General features: G+C 44.7%; 1 protein-coding gene across 5 annotated transcripts in view; it reads right to left on the reverse strand.

The window, feature by feature from the left end:
• LOC147014419 (dedicator of cytokinesis protein 3-like) overlaps window positions 1-19,535 on the reverse strand; it is a 381,754-nt gene that overhangs the window by 311,881 nt on the left and 50,338 nt on the right. For all 5 annotated transcript variants that reach the window (XM_085852361.1, XM_085852356.1, XM_085852357.1 and 2 more), the window contains exons 2-5: window positions 2,987-3,070; window positions 2,532-2,572; window positions 2,348-2,403; window positions 1,684-1,780 (exon numbers count right to left, since the gene is read on the reverse strand). In XM_085852361.1, the coding sequence (XP_085708487.1) occupies window positions 1,684-1,780; window positions 2,348-2,403; window positions 2,532-2,572; window positions 2,987-3,070 (278 nt within the window). The remainder of the gene's footprint in view (window positions 1-1,683; window positions 1,781-2,347; window positions 2,404-2,531; window positions 2,573-2,986; window positions 3,071-19,535) is intronic.

Here is a 19,535-nt window from a genome sequence, read left to right on the forward strand (position 1 = left end):
GCCTCTCACTCTCTCACTGCTGGCTTGTTGGTGGTCTTTCTGTCTTCTCCCGTCTCCTCTCCAGCCTCGCCCCCCCTGCATTCTCTGCTATTTGTCCCCACCACATTTCCGCAGGGCGCTCAAGGTCTGCCAACAACCCCCTTCTGGTAAAACTACCAAAATCACGAATCACTGCTCATCTTCACTCTTTCATTCCTCTTTTTCCCCACCTTTGGAATAAACTCCCTCACTCTATTCAATCCTATTCTTCCGTCCAGGCCTTCAAAACAGCTGTTCACCACCACCTCTTATCATCCCCCATCCAAATCCTCGATCTTTTCTACCCCCGATAATCCACCCAAGCCCACCTCCTTCAAATTCCCTGCTTTCCTTTCTGAAAGTCCCTGTAATGTCCATCTTGTATTCCCCATGTTCCCCACCCATCCCTCTCCCTTCCACAGATCTCCTAATGTCTCTGTTCCCCACTGTTTTGTCCTTCCCACTCCCTCCCCTCTTGTTTCATGCCCCCCTTGCTGTGTGTTGTGTGTTAGCTCTCATACGAGTCTCGACAAGGTATACAAAAAAGAAAAGAAAAAAAAAGTGCGGAGGTGTTCAATAAGCGATAGAGTATTTGGCATGGAAGTATAACTTCCTGTTATAACACAAAGTTAAGGAAATAAAACAGATTGTCTCATTAAAAAGTTAAAAATCATATTTAAGAACTTTTGGCATCAGTATATGACCTTATATGTCAGACCATGGGATGACTGATCAATAGTTTATTGAAATGTTTATGAGAATTGCGATGATGGATTGAGCATGTTCAGGATATATACTCGTGTTTGGCCCTTCGTGCTGTCATGTTGGAAAATTGTGTACAGGTTGGCTGTGCAATTATAGGTTCTTTAAAACTTATGTGTGTATGACAGATTAAGCAGTAACTTCAAAAAAAATTCCATCTTTATTGGCAATCGCTGTCAACATCGTAATCAGAAGGAAAACGAATAACTTTGTAACTGGAAATAATTGAATGTTGCACGTTTTGTGAAGATGGCTGTTACATGGAAGAAATTGAATGTTAAAGTGAGATAAAGAACCAAATAATTATCATTGGTACATCATGTCAGACAATCAAATCCAGAACAAAAGAGGAAAGATGCATGTTCGACACGGAATGCTGATTTTTTTTTTTAATGCACGAGCCCCGGGAGGACTACGTTCCAACTTCTGAAATCCGCATATGGAGATAACAACCAATGACACACCAAGCACAGAATATGATGAGGTTATCGGTTAATGTGGCTTTTAATAGAATGGATTATCTTTTATAATGGGCTAAGTTATTATTTCTCTCTCTTACAAATCAAACTTGACTGCTTGGTTGATTTTAGGCAGTATGGTGCTTACATTAAAAACCCATTAAATATTTCTATAATAGCAGTAGTACAGAAAGGAATTTACAAAAGCAATGACGAGTCTCACCATCTCGTTTTACACTTACCTGTCTCAATTAATGAAAAAAAAATAAAATGTAAAATATGCAAGAGCTTGGAATCAATTAAGTAACAAGAGCATGATGTACAACTGAATCATCCGTTTTCTTTACAGGTGCTAACTTGCGTAAACAAATTAAAATTTTGAATCACATTTTGAAACAGAAAGCTTCAGAAAAAAAAGAAAAAAAAAAGAAAAACCACAACTTACAACAAACAGTTCTTTCCAAAGTGCACCCCATTCTTTGAGAGTCGTCGTTATTTCAATAGCCATTGGATCGTCGATCGGTGTCACAGTTTCTGAAATTCTGTGGGAGAACGAATCCTACATCAGTTAAGTCCTCAACACAAATTCATGGCACAAGTATAACTAGAACGGCAATCAATAGAGTGCATACCTCCGCCAGGCTGAACAGTTTACAATTTGGATATCACTGAGAGGCTGGATCTGCATCCAGACCATTCGTCCTTGTCACACACCAAAATCTAATTGGCTTGTTCTTGTCACCTCCCCATCTTATCCAGTAAGTTTTGTCAGAATCCATCAATAACTTTTTGAGATATCCTGCTATATGTCGTTTTTGGCCCTATCGCTTTATGGTAAAGAATCACTTTGGAATTCTAATATCTGGATCCGGATCTGGATCTTCACGAAAATCCAGTAAATTTGTCCTTGTCACACACCCAACCTGTCCACCAAATTTTGTCAGAATCAATCCATAACTTTTTGAGACAGCCTGCTCTCAGACAGACAAACAGACAGACAGGGGTTAACACATAATCTCTGTCCACCTATGGTGGCAGAGATAATAAAGAGTTATAATATTTGAATAAATGATAATTGCTCATAATTCTCAATTTCTCCATTGTCTTACCCTCGGTTGTTAACGAGTGCCTTCTTAATGTGGATGTAATTGACTGGAAATATCCCCTGCAGAGAAAGGGCATTTAAATGAGCATGAGGACACGTGCACATCAGAGCATTCCGCACAATGTCTGCACTCAAATAAAACGATGTAGGCAATGCATGTGCAGGAAGAAAAGACTGCATGGCGATACCTTAGCATAGGCATGGCCAATTCTAAACCCCCGATACCAGCCTGAAATGGACAAAAGGAGAGTCAAAACAAAAATGACATCACACTTTGAATTGCTATACAAATGCTTGTTGATAGTGTACAAGCTCAGGCAGGATGTGCATGCTTCAAATGCAATGCTCAGGAACACACCACATCTTATAATATGACTCCAAAGACTGGACATTTGCACATTGCCTTTCTGCAAATGGATGCCGAAAAGGAAATATAATTAATCCACAAAGATTTGGGACCTTAAAGCCACATAATGTACATGGTGCCTACCACTTGCAATTTCATTTGAGAAAAAGGCAATGCTGCTGCCATCTGGGCCTTGTGAAAGTGCTTTGCACAATAAAAGCCTCCACGAGCTTACCTCATTGCAAACTGTAGTGTAACGGAGGTGTAATAAGAGAAAATATTTGGCATTTCACCAACCTGCAGATCTCTCCAGTATCTGCACATTGTCTCCAATTTCCAGATAAAGAGCAAAAGGAACAGTGGCGTGGAAGCTGCAGATGGCTAAAAAAAAATCAAAAGGTAGGAAGGTAACAACCAGGTTAGCTTTTGTTAAAAAAACACATCATTTTCATGGTGCAGATAAAAAAATATATATTAATAGGCATGAAGGTAGCACAACCAGGTTTTTTTTTGTTTAAAAAAAATGATTTACAAATTCCATAACTCCTGCCTTTTTAGATCATGATCAATGATTTCATATACAGGGTGCCCCACAGAAAAGCAGGAAATTTGGTACAGTTTATTTAAAACAAAACAAAACTTAGATGTAGTGTAAAACAAAGATACACTTTATTTTCAAACAAAACAAAAGCAAACTTAGATGTAGTGTAAAACAAAGATACACTTTATTATATGTTAGTGTATTGATATGTTAAAATACGGCAAAATAAATCTCAAAATCTCAAATTTCCTGGTTTTCTGTGGGGCATCCTGTAGAAGTAAAGTTGAATGAACACCACCGAGGCAAGATGACGATGCTGAACTTGAAGTATTAATCTGAGGTTTTTTTTTTACCCAATGTGCCTCAAAGATCAGATTTTTGAAAAGCAACAGGTAGCCTTGGACTGACTGAACAAGTTCAATGATATTTATAGTTTGTTCAATGACAATTTATGCTTTCCTTCATGTATCAATCCCTTCATGTATCAATCAATGCACATTGTCATGATATGCATTACTAATTCGATAACCAATGAACAATCATGAATATGGAAACAAAACAATTGTACAACAATAAAAATAACAAGAAAGACATCATGCATAGCACAATACTTGCCAAACCCAAATAAACAATAGTTGACATCGAAACAGCAATTTGATAACTTCGAAAATTTGACCCATCGAGGTTTTTTTTCATTTATTTCTTTTTCATCGTATTTGTTTGTTGTACAACACTCCTCCCCAAGTCCATATCTCAGCGTTGCATGACGTCATCGCTGGACGCCAAAAGAAAGCAGGACTCGGTTTTTACTCTGTTTTCTTTTCTTGCTTGTTTGTTTGTCCGGCAATACCTCAGCCATCCTTTGAGTTAGGAAGCTGAAGTTTGGGGACAAAAGTGAAGATGTGCTCTGGCAAAAACTGTAATTTATATATTTTGATTAATCAATTAATTATTATCTATGTATTAAATATATATATATATATATATATATATATATATATATATATATATATATATATATATATATATATATATATATATATATATATTTTCTTTCTCATCCTGGAAATATCTCAAGCACATTTTGAGCTCGGAAGCTGATATTTGGACATGACAGTGTCCAAGTTATTTGGCTATAAAAACTATTTTAAATTTATTGATTGATCAAGGAATTGATTAATTGATTAATTATTATCGTATATTAATTACGTATTTATTTTATTTCTCATCCTGGCAATATCTCAGGCACCTTTTGAGCTTGGAATCTGATATTTGGACATGACAGTGACCAAGTTATTTGGCTGTAAAGAGTGTTTTTGATTTATTGATTAATCAATTACTTGATTAATTATTTTCTTTCTTGCTTTCCAGGCAATATCTCATCCATCCATTGAGCTGGGAAGCTGAAATTTGGGGCCAATAGTAAAGATGTTCTTTGGCAAAAATGTGACAAGGAAATTTTTACACAGGAGGAGGCCATTCAGCCCATCATGCCTGCACCACACTAATACCAGATTTAATAAATCCGTCAATACCCCTTCCCTTCATGTGCAACCTTTTGGCTGCTACACTGGTACTTGTTTCACCAACCTCAGAAGGATGACAGGCTGAGTCAACCCCCTGGTGTTAATGCAGCAGCCAACAGGGCTTGAACTTAGGACCCTAGGATCCCAAGCCACCACCCTAACCACGAAGCCAACACCAAGTTAAAGGGAGAATGTTATTTTTTATTTTTTGATTAATCGATTCATTGATTCATTACTTAATTATGATCGATTTATTATTTATTTATTTATTATCATTTCTCATCTGGGCAATATCTCAAGCACCTTTTGAGCTTGGAAGCTGATATTTGGACATGAGAGTGAAAAAGTGATTTGGCTATAAAGGCTATTTTTGGTTTATTGATGAATGAATTAAACAATTAATAATCATTTTTCAATTAATTACTTAATTTTCGAAAAGTTACATATTCGGATGAAACAGTGGTGGTTTCGCTATGCTATTTGGCAATTGATTGATAAATTATTTTTCGATTATTTTTTTCTCTATTTTAATTCTGCAATTAATCGATTAATCAATCAATTATTGTACACCGCTCCCTCCCAATTCCAACTCCATGTTTTGCAAGGCAGCATTGCCGGGTGCTGAAGGTGCCCGGCAATGTTGCACGGTGGAGGATTTGTTATTTATTTATTTATTTATTTGGCATGTGGGCAGTGTACTTTCAATGTATCACTACTTGTTTCTTTTTATTTTTCGTTTGGTTAGTCTTACTGTTTGTTTGTTGTTCGCCTCCTCCTTTTCCCGGCCTTCCTCCTGGTGTGGTGGGGGCTTTGTCCACCAGAGAGGAGGGGGGCCTTGTATTCCCCTTCAGTGTGCCGCTCCCCCTTTCACCCCTAGTATTGCATTTTCCCTTCGAACCCCGGCATAGGGAGCAGGCGCTACAATTGTGTTTGTTTTAATTTCCTGCAAAAGTCAGTTGTCCTGGCCAGTGAAACCTTTGGGAGGAATGTATTGTTGGGGGTTCTACAGTTCAAGGTTGAAGACTTATTCTGCCTGATCCCTCTTGCCCATGGCTTTGATGAATCATTTCAGATGACAACAGTGCTTGCCGAATTCTGACACTGGTGGACTGCGGCTCTGTCAGCTGGGACATTGGCCAACTGGGCGGTTGAGTCTCTCTTCAAGGCCCAGGAGAGAGTCATGACCATCCGCCTGTACATCAAGTGCGTTAGTGACTATGATGTCAAAGTCTGGCTGCATTGCTAACAGGAACATCTGAGGCCAAGTACGGCTCATCCAGGACGGCCTTGGCATATGAACATAGGGCTCAGCAATACCAATTCAAGCTGCAGATAATGCAGGAGGGCACGGTCTCCCATATCCAGAATGGGATTATAAATGAGAGGGACTGTGGTTATGTCTTCTCTGCCGGGCAGCCAAAAGTAGCAGGATGTGAAGAAAGAGGAAGAGGGAAAGGAGGAGAAAGAGAAGAATAATGAGGAGGAGGATGTGGATCCTTTTAAAGAAAATAAGGAACTCGTTGTGGTTACGTCAGGCATCAGACCCACTGAGGTGGGAGGGGAGGACTTGGTTGTTTGCTCTGTGGTGGCAGACGAACTGTTTGTGGTGGCTCCAACAGCAGAGCTCGTGAACATTGTTCTGCAAGTCACTAAATGCCAAAGCATCTGCGGGGCCCAAAGCCCCCCGATGCACCTGGCGGTCCATTCAGGTCTGGGGTAGTGCTTGCTCAGGTAAGGGGTCAGGATCAGCTGGGGATGGCCACAGGCAGCTGCTGGAAGGTTTCTCTCAAAAGCCCATCTTCACATTTTTCTTGCCGTTCCCATTCCCCCCTTTTCCCAGCCATTAGTCCTCCCCCTCGACTCCAGGGGCGACTGCGGCATCGGGAGAGGTCACAGAAGACCTAGGCCTCCTCTCCTCAGACAGCAAGCTCCTTGTGGAAGGAGGCTTCCTTTCCCCGGAAGGGGAGCATGATGCTCATCTGCCTAAGGAGAATGGCTATATTGACAGGGACTGGGTCTCTGTCACACTCATGGCCCCTGGCTGTGGGAAGAACAACCACAGGATAACCAAGCATGGTAGCTCATCGTGTATGAGCAAGGAGGGTAGAGCTCAATAGGTCTCATGATTCACCTATTGTGCTTCACACTATGGGTGTGGTGTTGAATTTACTAACACCAATAAAGTTGAAACCAATGTCTTTGAATGTACAGGGAGTCCATACCATGGACCAGAGCATTCCTGTCTTTGAGGAGTTGCACAATTCAAAATGGGATATCAGTGAGTGAGTCAAAACAGTGAGTACAGATATCTCCATGCAAATTGGCAGGACGGGGAGTCATATTGGTGTGGAAGTAATAAGAACTATAGTGCAGACTTCGGGTTCCTTATTAAGAATCCGGATGTCAAGGTCCTGACTTTAGAAGAAATAAGCCTGGGGTGCCTCGCTCATGTGGGTTGTGTCATAAACCTTCCTGACCCAAGTCGATGCGTATGCCTCATGAAGTGCATGGAAAGAGTGGATACCCTGCACCAGTTGGAGTTCCTCTTTTCAACCTCTGCCCCTGTGATTGATGATGGTATATTTAATATAGATGTGGCCAAATTGATCCAAGATTACTCGACGCATGCCTTTAAAAGGCTAATTCGGGATTTCAGGTTGAGGGACAATGGTGCACAAAGGAATAACTCCACCTGGACCAATGCGGCTGGCATCTGGTGAAGCAGAATTGATAATTTATTTTTGTCACTAAATTTTGGCACCTCGGACCTGGTACTTCACGTGGTGGTGTATTCTGATGACTGTCGTTTATCTTTAGACTTAGAGCTAGAGAAGGTGCATGCCTGGTGCTCAACTGTGTTCTTCTTTCGGCTGCTCCCGTTAGGGGTCGCCACAGCGGATCATCCATTATGATCCGCATACTGATTTGGCACAGGTTTTACGCCGGATGCCCTTCTTGACGCAACCCTGGTCGCCTCTTACGACACAGGGATAAGGATAGGGTTTCGCCATGATTCCAGGCTGCCCTACACCCTCTCATAGCACGGCCCAGCGCAGAGCACCTGTCCTCAAGCGATCCTCCAACCCAAGCCTCCGAGTAGCCGGATTACAGGTGCACGCCACTATGCCCGGTGTGCCTGGTGCTCAACTCTGGAAGTATAATTGTTGCTTTTTGCGGGATGGCAGTTTTGTGCAGTCCTATGCTTGAAAGTATTGGGTTAGCAAATGTTTAGGTGCCTCTTCCCTTCCTCATTCGCCTGATAGGAGGAGATGAAAATAGCATTTGAGATGCTTGCAGGCTTACCTCCTCCAACACTTGCTAAAGAAACTGCAAAAGGATCGATGAGTCTGAACAGATTTGCCTTGTCAAAGCCAAGGCGAGGACCGTCATCTTTCAGAGCAGAGTGCAGGTATTAGAAGGGAATGAAGAGCGTACCAGATATTTTTTCCAATGATGTACCAGGCAGAATGACTGTCTGCCTCAGATTAACGTGGAGGGAGGCTGTGTTTCTGACCTTGGCCAAATTACTGAAGCTGTGGAGGACTATTACTCCAGGATCTTTGCAAAGCTTCCAGTGGATCACTCTCAGATGGAAGGCTTCCTCAGCCACCTGAATAATCGATTGAGCCAAAAGCAGCAGGAGCATTTAGAGAAACTGATGAGCCTGAGGGAATTGTCCTCCACTATTCAGGGTGTGGCCACCAATTAAACTCTGGGAGATGATGGCCTCCCCATGGAGTTTTATTGAAACCTTTGGCATGTCCTTTGAGAAGATTAACTACAGGTAGACCGGGAGTTAGTGGCCTCTCTCAGGCTTCTATATTTGATGCACCATGGTGTGATGACCCTCGAGTACAAAAATGGATGATTGGGAGGACTGGTCCAACTGTTGCTCCATTACTTTGCTCAATGTCGATCACAAAATGTTTACCAATCGTGTTAGCTCGGTGAGTGCATTTTGTCATCAGTTGTGGTGGATATTTTGTACCTGGAACAGATTTTCACTGTTCCAGGTCGCAAAGTGTCAGACAGTCTGAGCCTGGATTGAGAAGCAATCCAGTTTGAGGAGGAAAGAGGCCTCCCACTGAGTATCATCAATTTGGACCAGGAGAAAGCTTTTGACAGTGTCTCATGAATACATGATGGCCATTATGGACTGTTTTGGCTTCGCCCCAAATATGTTGCATTGTGTGGGCCTCATGTATGAGGATGTTGAATCCTGTATTTTGGTCAATGGACATCTCTCCGCAGGTTTCAGTGTCATTATTGGGGATAGACAAGGCTACCCAATGTCACCTATCCTTTCTGTCCTTTGTATAGTCCTGTTTGCAGGTGCACTGTGAGTGGTCCCGTCTTCTCAGTTCTGGGTACCTGAAACTCATGGGGAGCACCTCAAGGTGAGCCTGTACATGGAAGATGTGTCGGGATTCATCACCGATGCTGTTGCCATGTGCAGACTGGTGGGTCACTGCGAGCATTTTGGGTTGGCCTCCTCTTCCAAGGTCAACCCAGAGAAAAGTGAGGTCATGCACTTTGGATGGCCCAGGATGGGCTCAGCCCCTTCTTGCCAGTACAGGGATGCTTTGAAGATCTGAGGGGTGTGCTTTGATCCTGGTGGCATGGCAGCCGAGAACTGGCTGGAAGTTAGCAGTGACATGGTCGAAGATCACTTGTTGATGTTTTCATTGCGTTGCCATGTAGGGGCATAATCTAGTGATCAAGAATGTTTTGATTGGAAAATTATTGTGTTTTGCTCGAGCCTCACCAGTTCCGACTGCAGCGGGACAGGTTCTGGAGAAGCTGTTTATCAGCTGCTACTGGGGCACCTGAACAGAGTGGAGGAATCGAGTATTAGTTTGAATGAGCTTCTCTTTCGGAAAGAATGGTGTACCCAGTCCTGTGTTTGTATAAATGTCTATGTTTGCATGTACTCTTATGGAGTTAATTGTGTCAGAGGACTCAGGTCAGCAACTAGCATGGTAATTTTTCTTTTTGTTGGGGCCGCTCATCAGACGGAAGGAAGGGCAGCCCTCACGCTACCTTGGCCCTTCTTAGAGTCGTGCCCATAGCATTTTCAGATATTTGAGGGGTTAACCTTGAAGTGGGACCTTGTGTGCCATTGGCCGAATTGCTGGCAGTTGTCATAAGTCCTTGACTGCCTGTGGCCAGGTTGATGTTGCGAGAGGTGCGCATACTTTGTGGGTGCCATCTCATGTGACATGCCGCAAAAAATGTTTCGGGGAATGTTTCGGCACCCTGTCTCACCAAAGACCAAAAGGACACCACATGATAGGCTGCCCATGAGTGTCATTTGGTCCAGGTGTTTCTGTACCAGAGGAACCTGAACACTTTCATCCAGTGTGTTTTTCTTTTTTCATTAAAAAAAGGTTTTTGCCATACAACTTGGCCAGGGTTCAATCTCACAACCTCCCAGACTCAGAGAGGACGCTCTAATCATTATACCACTGAAGCTGGTGACTATTGAAATATTCATGTTCATTTGCTATTGAAATATCCATGTCATTTCGCTGCATAATAGAGCGAGTGCTCCAAAATAATAGCATCACAAACCACTAATAAACTACATTAAGTCTTGGTTTAAAAACGGTAAAATGCTCATCAGTGATGATATAATCACTCATACCATAATAGTCATGAGGTTAATCCTGGTACAAGGTAGGAGGAGTGTATTCTGTGGGGTTTGGGTATGATTTGGGTACAAACTGATTTGGGGTTTGTTGTTTTTCGAAGGGACGAGGGTTAAAAACAAATCCACCATATTTGAGTATGAAATAAATAGATGGTATTTAAGATGGTAGCTGGCCCACTCATTGGTGTAAAGTTTCATTGATTCATTGCCATAACAGGCTCAGGATTGTGTGCTGCAAAAGGTGACCGATCAGATTCTAACTTCTGAAACAAAACATTTGAGTCATTTGTCTGTCTTTGTTAGTCGTTTATCATGTCAAGCAACCACAAAACTAGAGAAATAACAACAGGTGGAAAACCCATATTGTAAGGGCCCTGTATCTTGTGTGCAAATAAATTATATTAATGTGTCCTGCATTTCCAAAGAGCTTGCCCAGAAAGTAAAAAACACAGAAGCACGTCACAATGATTTGCAAATTCCATTACTCAAGCTCAATAAATCTGAAAATTTTCATCAAACTGGTTTTGATTTGTTGTTGTTAGCGAATACATATTTTATGTCAGGTCAGGCCAGATCAGATCTGTGACTTGCTACAGGTACCATGTAAACCTGTACTAACCTGTTCCATGGTCGGGTTGTCGGCGACTAAACCATCTCCCCCACCAGGTTTTTTGGTGAGGAGGGTGTTTGGATATGGACACCCAGCAGGATTAAAAACAAAACCTGTCAAAGGGCGGAGGAGCTCCTTGTGAGCCAACGGCCATCCATATCTAGTGCCCAACTGTGTCTGCGGACGTCCTCCTGCAGTTGGGTTACTTCTTATTAGGAGGTTGGTGGCAGGATTTGCACTCCGGCCACCGTAGGACTCTTCATTCCGCAAAACACAAAAACGCAAAGAAATCTGAAAACCCACTCCGTGGGAGTACCTCCTGTGCAGCTTCCCTTCGCAGGGCAGCTCACCGGATAATTGGATTGGGACAAAGCCTTCGGGACCCCCGATCTTTGATGATAGGAGGGAAACCACGGGGTAACATTCTCGGGTCAGATTGCGGGAGAATGTGTCGGAGTGGTGCGGAGGTGTCGTCCACCAGACGGCGGTCTCCTTGGGTGAACCTGAGGCAGTCCCTTTGGGTGGGTGCCTGGAATGTCCTATCCCTAAGAGAGGATGATCACCTGTCTCTATCATCTGAGCTCAAGCATTTGGACATCGGTATTGCAGCTCTCTCTGAGGTTCGGAGACCGGATTGCAGCGAGATCATGGCGGGTGGTTACACCTCCAGTTGGTCTGGTCGCTCTGATGGTTACCATGCCCAAGGAGTTTCTGTAGCTGTGTCCAATAAGCTGACTCCAATGATGATTGAGGCAACACCGGTCAACGAGCACATTATAAGACTAAGGATTCGTCACTCCTTTGGTGTCATTTCCCTGGTCTCTGTTTATGCTCCGAATGGGGCGAGTGATTTCACCGTGAAGGATGCATTCTACGCCACGCTCGAGTCTGTGGTTGATCAGTGCCCCAGACAAATGTGCAGTGATAGCAACAAATGGTGACTCAAGGACTTCCTCAAGGAAGCATTTGCAAAAGCTTCTCAGTCCTTAATGTCTGCGTTCATTAAGGACCAGAAGATCAAGGATATGGTCAATCGTTGACCTCTTTGGTGTAATGCCTGACTGCTCTGGACGCTGGTGCTCAAGCAGATGGTAGCGAACCCTATCAAGAATTATCCAAGCAAAGACCTTGCCCGGCACTGAGAGCAGCGTCACCCCTCGGTAGTTGTTGCAGTCTTGGCGATCACCCTTCCCTTTCCAGAGAGGAACAACAAGGCCCCTCTTCCAGTCAGTTGGGATGATGCCTGTGTTCCAGGCAGAGCACAGAACTGCATGCAACGACACGAGTGCAGCATTTCATCCAGCCTTGAGAAGTTCGGCATGGATGCCACAGATCCCTGGAGCTTTATCCCATTTAAACTGGTTCACCGCAGCCTGTGTTTCCACAAGCAAAAGTGGGCCACAGTTGATTGGAGGGTCAGCAACAGTTATTGTAACACCCCTGACATCCAACTCGACAGCTGGTGGATCAGCCAGGTACAACCGCTCAAAGTAACCGTCCAGCGGGCCTTCACTTCGGACTCCTCTGTCAAGAGCCTACCACCCTCTGCTGTAACTCTCTCTCTCTTTCGAGTGCAGCCTGTGGCTGCTGGTTGCATCAATGGTTGGGAGGTGGCTATGCCGCTGATGCAGTCTCCCCTTTACCAGTACACTGGTACTCATATTGCTGACCTCGGAAGGATGACAGGCCGAGTCAACCGACTGGTGTATATTAATTCAGTGGCTTACGGGGCTTGAACTCAGGACCCTAGGATCCCAAGCCACCATGCTAACCGCAAAAGCCAACACCAGCCTTATTCTGCTCTAACTGCAGTACACTGAGGGATGGGCTTGGATAAACGCAATCTGCAAATTCCCTTGCAAGCAGGATGAGAATCACTTGACCACAGGTGATGCTCGACCCCCGCACAGATTCCTCGCACATAGGCCTCCTTGTCCACCCTAAGCACATGTAGAGTTTTACGCCTCAGCTCCCTCAACAGCTCAGCTCTGCCATTCAGCCTGGCCCGGTAACTCTGGTCAATGATATCCAGTCTCTCTTGAGAGACAAAATTTTTCTTTGCCCTACGGTGAGTTCCAAGACATCCACCTGCAACATCAAGGACGGTGGACTTGAAGGCACTCCACAACTCTTCAGGATGTCCCAAAGCACCCAGACCCCACCCCCCAAATCTCCATTCAGCTTGTTCGCAAATTCCTCAGCTCCCCTCTCAGCTACCCTTGAGCTTGCCAACATCCAGCCTAGGCTGGGATGGTACCATTCTCCTGGATTTAAGGTGCAACTTAAGTGTTGCTACAACAAGCCGGTAGTCAGTATCGAGGAACTGAGCACTCCGGTAGACCCTGCAGTTCTGCATCATCCTCCAGCGATCATCAATGACAACATGGTCAATCTCCTTTGCCACACCACCAACATTGGAATACCAAGTCCAGCGATGAGCTTGTGGGCACTGAAACCATGAACCGGTCATCGTAAGTCGATGACTTCTTGCAAAGTCAAGGAACTTGGTGCAATTCAGGTTCACAGTTCTTGACCCATGGGGACCAACACAAGTCTCATAACCATCCCTATCAGTTCCATTTGATGCATTGAAATCCCCCAAGACGAGAAATTTATCTCGTCTGGGGCACTGATCAACCACAGACTTGAGTGTGGCAGAGAATGCATCCTTCACGGTGCGATCATTCACCTCAGTCGGAGCATAAACAGAGACCAGTGAAATGACACCCAAGGAGTGTCATTTATTATCATTGGAGCCAGCTTATTGGACACAGCTGCAGCAACTCCTTGGGCATGGTAACCATCAGAGCGACCAGCCCAATAGTATGTGTAACCACCCACCATGATCTCGCCGCAATCCAGTCTCCGAACCTCAGAGAGTGCTGCAATACCGATGTACAAACGCTTGAACTCAGATGATAACAGAGACAGGTGATCATCCTCCCTTAGGCCGAGGTCACATTTGCCACAGAGGCCGTGGGGTCTCCAAAATCTACGGCCACAAGCAATTATACGGCGGCCGCAGTATTTCCACGGTCACACAATGTAGCAGTCACATATGTTTTTATTTTTCGGGGAGCTGCACGGCGTATTTATAAATTGTGGAGACCAAAAACGTGGGGGTGCCGTACGGTCTTTGATTTGATGTCGCACGGTGACCTTAGGGTGTTCCTGCTGCGGCCATAGAATTTTCAAGGCAGATGCAAGGCGACCGCAAGGCGACCGCAGGGGGGCCCTAAGGTGAACGTGCGGCCAGACGGACGGTAACGAATGGGTTAATTTATTTATTTTATTTTACCAGTTTTTTTTTTTTTTCGGCTTGTCGAATTGCTACGGCGAACGTAGAAATGAAAAAAGTTATAACTCCGCGTTCTAATTCCACGGCGACCTTACGACCTGTAAAATATAGCCAAACGGCATAGGGCCACCCTGAGGCCACCGCAGAAACTCTGCGGCCGCCGCACGTTGCTGCCAATTCAGAGGGCGTACGGCCGCCGTATCCTCGCCGTAGAGCAAATATGAATTTGGGACGAATTAAATTGGGATTCTGGGGGCACCACTGTATTGGCAAACACCTATACTCCGATCTCTAGCGGTAGCGCACGGTGGACGCACGGTCGACGCAGACTGCTACGGAGTCCGTACGAAGGTGCACGGCGGGCGTAGGGGAACCGTGCGTCGACCCTGCGTTGCCTGCAAGTAGTCACAGACCGGAAGGCCACCGTATGGCGACCGTGGAAATAGTGCGGCCGCCGTAATTTTTTGGGGGTTGGGAAAATTCATTTTTCATTGAGAAGAGCTTACGGCAGCCGCACGAATAACGCAAGCCCACTGTACGCCCTACGTACGGTCGACGTCGAATACATCCACGTCATAGCTTGGCTTGTCGAATTGCAACGGCGAACGTAGAAATGAAAAAAAGTTATAACTCCGCGCTATAATTCCACGGCGCCCCTACGGCCTGTAAAATATAGCCAAACGGCATAGGGCCTCCCTGAGGCCACCTCAGTTTCTCTGTGGCCGCCGCACGTTTCTGTCAATTCAGAGGGCGTACGGCCGCCATATCCTCGCCGTCGAGCAAAGGTGACTTAGGCCTTAGGGAGAGGACATTCCAGGCACCCACCCGAAGGGACCGCTTTAGGTTAACCTAAGGTCACCACCGTCTGGTGGACGAAACCTCAGCACCACTCCGACACACTCTCCCGCAATCTGACCTAGGGATGTTACCCCGTGGTTTCCCTCCTATCTTCAAAGATCGGGGGTCCAGAAGGCTTTGCCCCAATCCAGTCATCTGGTGAGCTGTCCTGCGAAGGGAAGCTGCACAGGAGGTACTCCCATGGAGTGGGTTTTCGGATTTCTTTGCGTTTTTGTGTTTTGCGGAATGAAGGGTTTTACAGTGGCCAGAGTGCAAATCCTGCCACCAACCTCCTAATAAAAAAGTAACCCAACTGCAGAAGGACGTCTGCAGACACAGTTGGACACTAGATATGGATGGCCGTTGGCTCACAAGGAGCTCCTCCGCCCTTTGACAGGTTTTGTTTTTAATCCTGCCTCGTGTCCATATCCAAACACCCTCCTCACCAGAAAACCTGGTGGGGGAGACGGTTTAGTCACCGACAACCCGACCATGCAACAGGTTAGTACAGGTTTACATGGTACAGGAACAGGTTTAGTACAGATCTCAGTCAACGGTACTCCATCTCTTCTGGATTTGATTTTGACAAATTTCTCAGAAAATGTCTGCTGTTCATTTGCTCCAATCGGTTCTTCTGATCATATGCTTGTTGGAGTGGACATCTCTCTGGCCGTTATTGGAGAACCATCACAGTGCCGATGAGTCTGCCATTTCACTCAGGCCGACTGGCAGGGTCTTCAAGCAGCCATCAGACTTCTAGACTGGTCAGTCATTTCTATTTTGTTCAACATCAATTCATCCTGGAAATTCTTTCAAAGAAATTTGGTCTCTCTCATGCACAGATTTATCCCATCTCATCTTCAATTGTCCTACACTTCCTCCTGCCCATGGTACACTGAAGCTTGTGGTGAAGCAGTAGTCCTGAAACAACTTGCCTTCGCATCGTGTAAGGCAAATCCTGCTAAAGAAAATATCAGTTCGTTCCACAAAGCTCAGAACAAGTGTGTGTCTACCCTCAGGAGAGCCAGAAAACAAAATCATTCTCATCACAAGTCTGAAATGTCAAACCTGTCTCCCTCCTTCAAATCCTGGTGGTGTCTAGTTTAGTCTGTTTCTGGTGTATGCTCCTCCTCCATCCCCTCCCTTACTAAAGTTGGCACTGCATGCAAAAAGGCTGAATGCCTAAACTCTGAGTTTGCTTCTAAATCTTGTGTCCCAAACTCATTGCTTTATGTACCCACCTTACCCAGTCACACCCAGCTGTTCCTGGACTCAGTGTCCTTTTTCTCCTGATGAGGTGGAGAACTTGCTGTCAAACCGTGACTTACATTCTGCAACCGGTCCAGACAGCATCAGCCCACGTGTCCAAAAAACCTGCTCCGCTGCTCTTGCTCACCCTCTCTCTGTTCTATTCACCCAATCATTTACTCAAGGACATCTGCTATCTGCTTGGAAATCACAAGCATTACTGCTCTGCATAAAAATGTGCAAAAACTGATCACTGCAACGACAGACCAATCAGCTAAGCTCCTAATCATCAGCAAGGTCATGGAATCCATCATTGCTTCTGACATATAATCCTTCCTCTTCTCCAATGGCTTCATTTCTGACCATCAATTTGGATTTAGACCAGGTCACTCAACCCTGGACATGCTGCTTCTGCTTTCCCAACAATGGATGGATGTCCTAAGTGCCAAACATGAGATCAGAGCCATCTCCCTTGACATATCACGAGCTTTCGATCCAGTCTGGCATCCCGCACTGCTCAACAAACTCTCTTCTTATGGTATCCAAGGCAATCTCCTCTCATGGCTTGCGGACTTCCTTTCCTGTCACAGCTAATGCATGGCTCTTATTGGCTCTCTCTCATCTCCACTTCCTCTCCAGGCTGGAGTTCCTCATGCCAGTGTTCTGGACCCTGTGTTTTTTTTCTGGTTTTCAGCAATGATCTCTCAGATTCCCTGGAAAAATCCTCTTTTTCTCTTTGCTGATGACTTCACCCGATGCAGTACCATCTCTCATCACTCTCATCAGCAGGCAGCAGCCTCTTCACTCTCTGCAGACCTGGATGAAATCACAAGCTGGTCAAACACTTGGAAAATGTCTTTCAATCTCGACAAATACCACACTCTCACTCTGTTTCTCCTAAAGGACCCTCTGAACCCCCACTCCATCTACTTCCGCACCATTTCCCTTGAAGAAGTCCTTTCATTCAAGCATTTGGGTCTCACTATCTGCCACAATCTTTCCTGGGAAAGCCACATCTCCAAGCCAGCTTTCAAAGCCAGTCACTGACTGGGCATCCTACATCGTGCAAAGTCCTTCCTTGGCACATCTTAGCTTCTAACTACTTACAAAGCTTTCATCTGCAGCCTGATGGAGTACTACTCTCTTCTCTGAGGTGTTGCTCCCGCCTCACACCTCACTCAACTTCACGCTGTGGAAACCAAGGCATTTACGATCATTGGTATCTCCTACGATGAAGCTGAGTCTTTGGGTCTCTCACTCTCTCACCACAGACAGGTTAGTGGTCTTTCCACCTTATACTATCTCCTCTCCAGCTCCCCCCCCCCACTCTCTCTCTGTGCTCTGTCCCCCCTATATATCCTCAGGGTGCTCAAGGTCTGCCAAAATCCCCCTTCTAGTGAAACTGACAAATTTAAGAATCACTGCTCACCTTCACTCTTTCGTTCCTCTTTTTCCCGCCTTTGGAACAAACTCCCACACTCTCTTCAATCCCACTCCGACCTCCTTGTCTTCAAAACAGCTGTTCACCACCATGCCATATTGTGCCCCATGCAAAATGTTGATCTTTACTTCTCCCGTTAATCCACCCTAAACCCAACAACGTCAAATTCCCTGTTTTCCTTACTGAAAGTCACTGTAGTACCAACTTATTTACCCCGTGTTCCCCGCTCCATCCCTCTCCCCTCCACAGATCTCCAATTGTAGCTGTTCCCCCATATTGTGTGCTTCCCGCTCCTGCCCCTCTTGTCTCCTGCCTTGTGATATGTTCTGTGTGCTACCTCTTACACGAGCCTCGACATGTTATACAAAAAACAAACAAATAAAATAAACGGTCAGTGACCACGGGAAAATGGAGTGAGGCGAGGACCACGAGAGTGAACGCCATACGCGGTGGTTTCCTTGTCCCTTGCAGCATCGTGTGTGTGTGTGTGTGTGTGTGTGTGTGTGTGTGTGTGTGTGTGTGTGTGTGTGTGTGTGTGTGTGTGTGTGTGTGTGTGTCTACACACCGAGAGCAACAAATATGTGTATGCGTGTCTGTCCAAGGAATAACTTTTTTTGAACCATGTGAGCACTAATTGTAATCAGGATAAAATGGAGAACACTAATTAATAAACACGACACATTTTGAGCACTAATTATTAATTAATAACACAATTAAAAAATGCGAACACTAATTAATAAATGCCACAATAAATGAGCTGATATTTTCATCAAGTTCAATCGAGTCCAAACCAGATGCGGATGGCCTTTTCAGTTTGAGATGAGTTCTAGTTTTCCATTGCTTCGAGTAGTACTACTTGATATGATTTTGTGTGCTCCTTCCATGTCCATCAAGCGTTATTCTCAAGGGTTCCTACTGCCATAGAATAATAAAAAAAATCTCACCATTGGAACTACTTCATTAAGCTCTAAATCATGCTTGTTCTTCAATACCAGGAAGTCAGGCTTTATAAACAGGTATCATTATGATTAAATGGACACACATTTTGTTCCAAGTAAATCCATTTTTAGCTTTCCAACTGTTTTTATTCCTTTAGAAAAGCAGGATCTCTTTAGAATAAAGCATGACGAACACACGGACGCCGATCCTTTTCGTAAAAGAAGATTCCAAGATATCGCTCACGACAAGCTCGGAAAGCACACTTCTCAATTTTTTTTTCATGGCAACACCTTATGATGAAATTGTAGCAGGAGTATCATATGATTTGAACACAAATAAAATACAAAGCAAAGGAAATTATTCTGATCGTACTTGCTTTGTGCTGTTTTTGTCAAATCACCAAAAATGGTTTGCTTTGTCATTTACCGCTGGAGAATCGGTAGTAGTGGAGCTGCTAAATTTTGGGGTGCTAACTTTTAAACAGCACACAGCATGGCCAGGAGAGAGGTAAATCGAGAACGAGAGAGAGAGAGAGAGAGAGAGAGAGAGAGAGAGAGAGAGAGAGAGAGAGAGAGAGAGAGAGAGAGAGAGAGAGAGAGAGAGAGAGAGAGAGAGAGAGAGAGAGAGAGAGAGAGAGAGAGAGAGAGAGAGAGAGAGAGAGAGAGAGAGAGAGAGAGAGAGAGAGACAGAGAGTGAGACTGAGAGTGAGAGAGAGACTCAGACAGAGAGAGAGAGTGACAGAGAGAGTGACAGTGA

This window comes from Eptatretus burgeri, chromosome 13, assembly GCF_056783735.1.
Source record: "Eptatretus burgeri isolate ZD-2024b chromosome 13, Ebu_testis_v1, whole genome shotgun sequence".
NCBI lineage: Eukaryota > Metazoa > Chordata > Myxini > Myxiniformes > Myxinidae > Eptatretus > Eptatretus burgeri.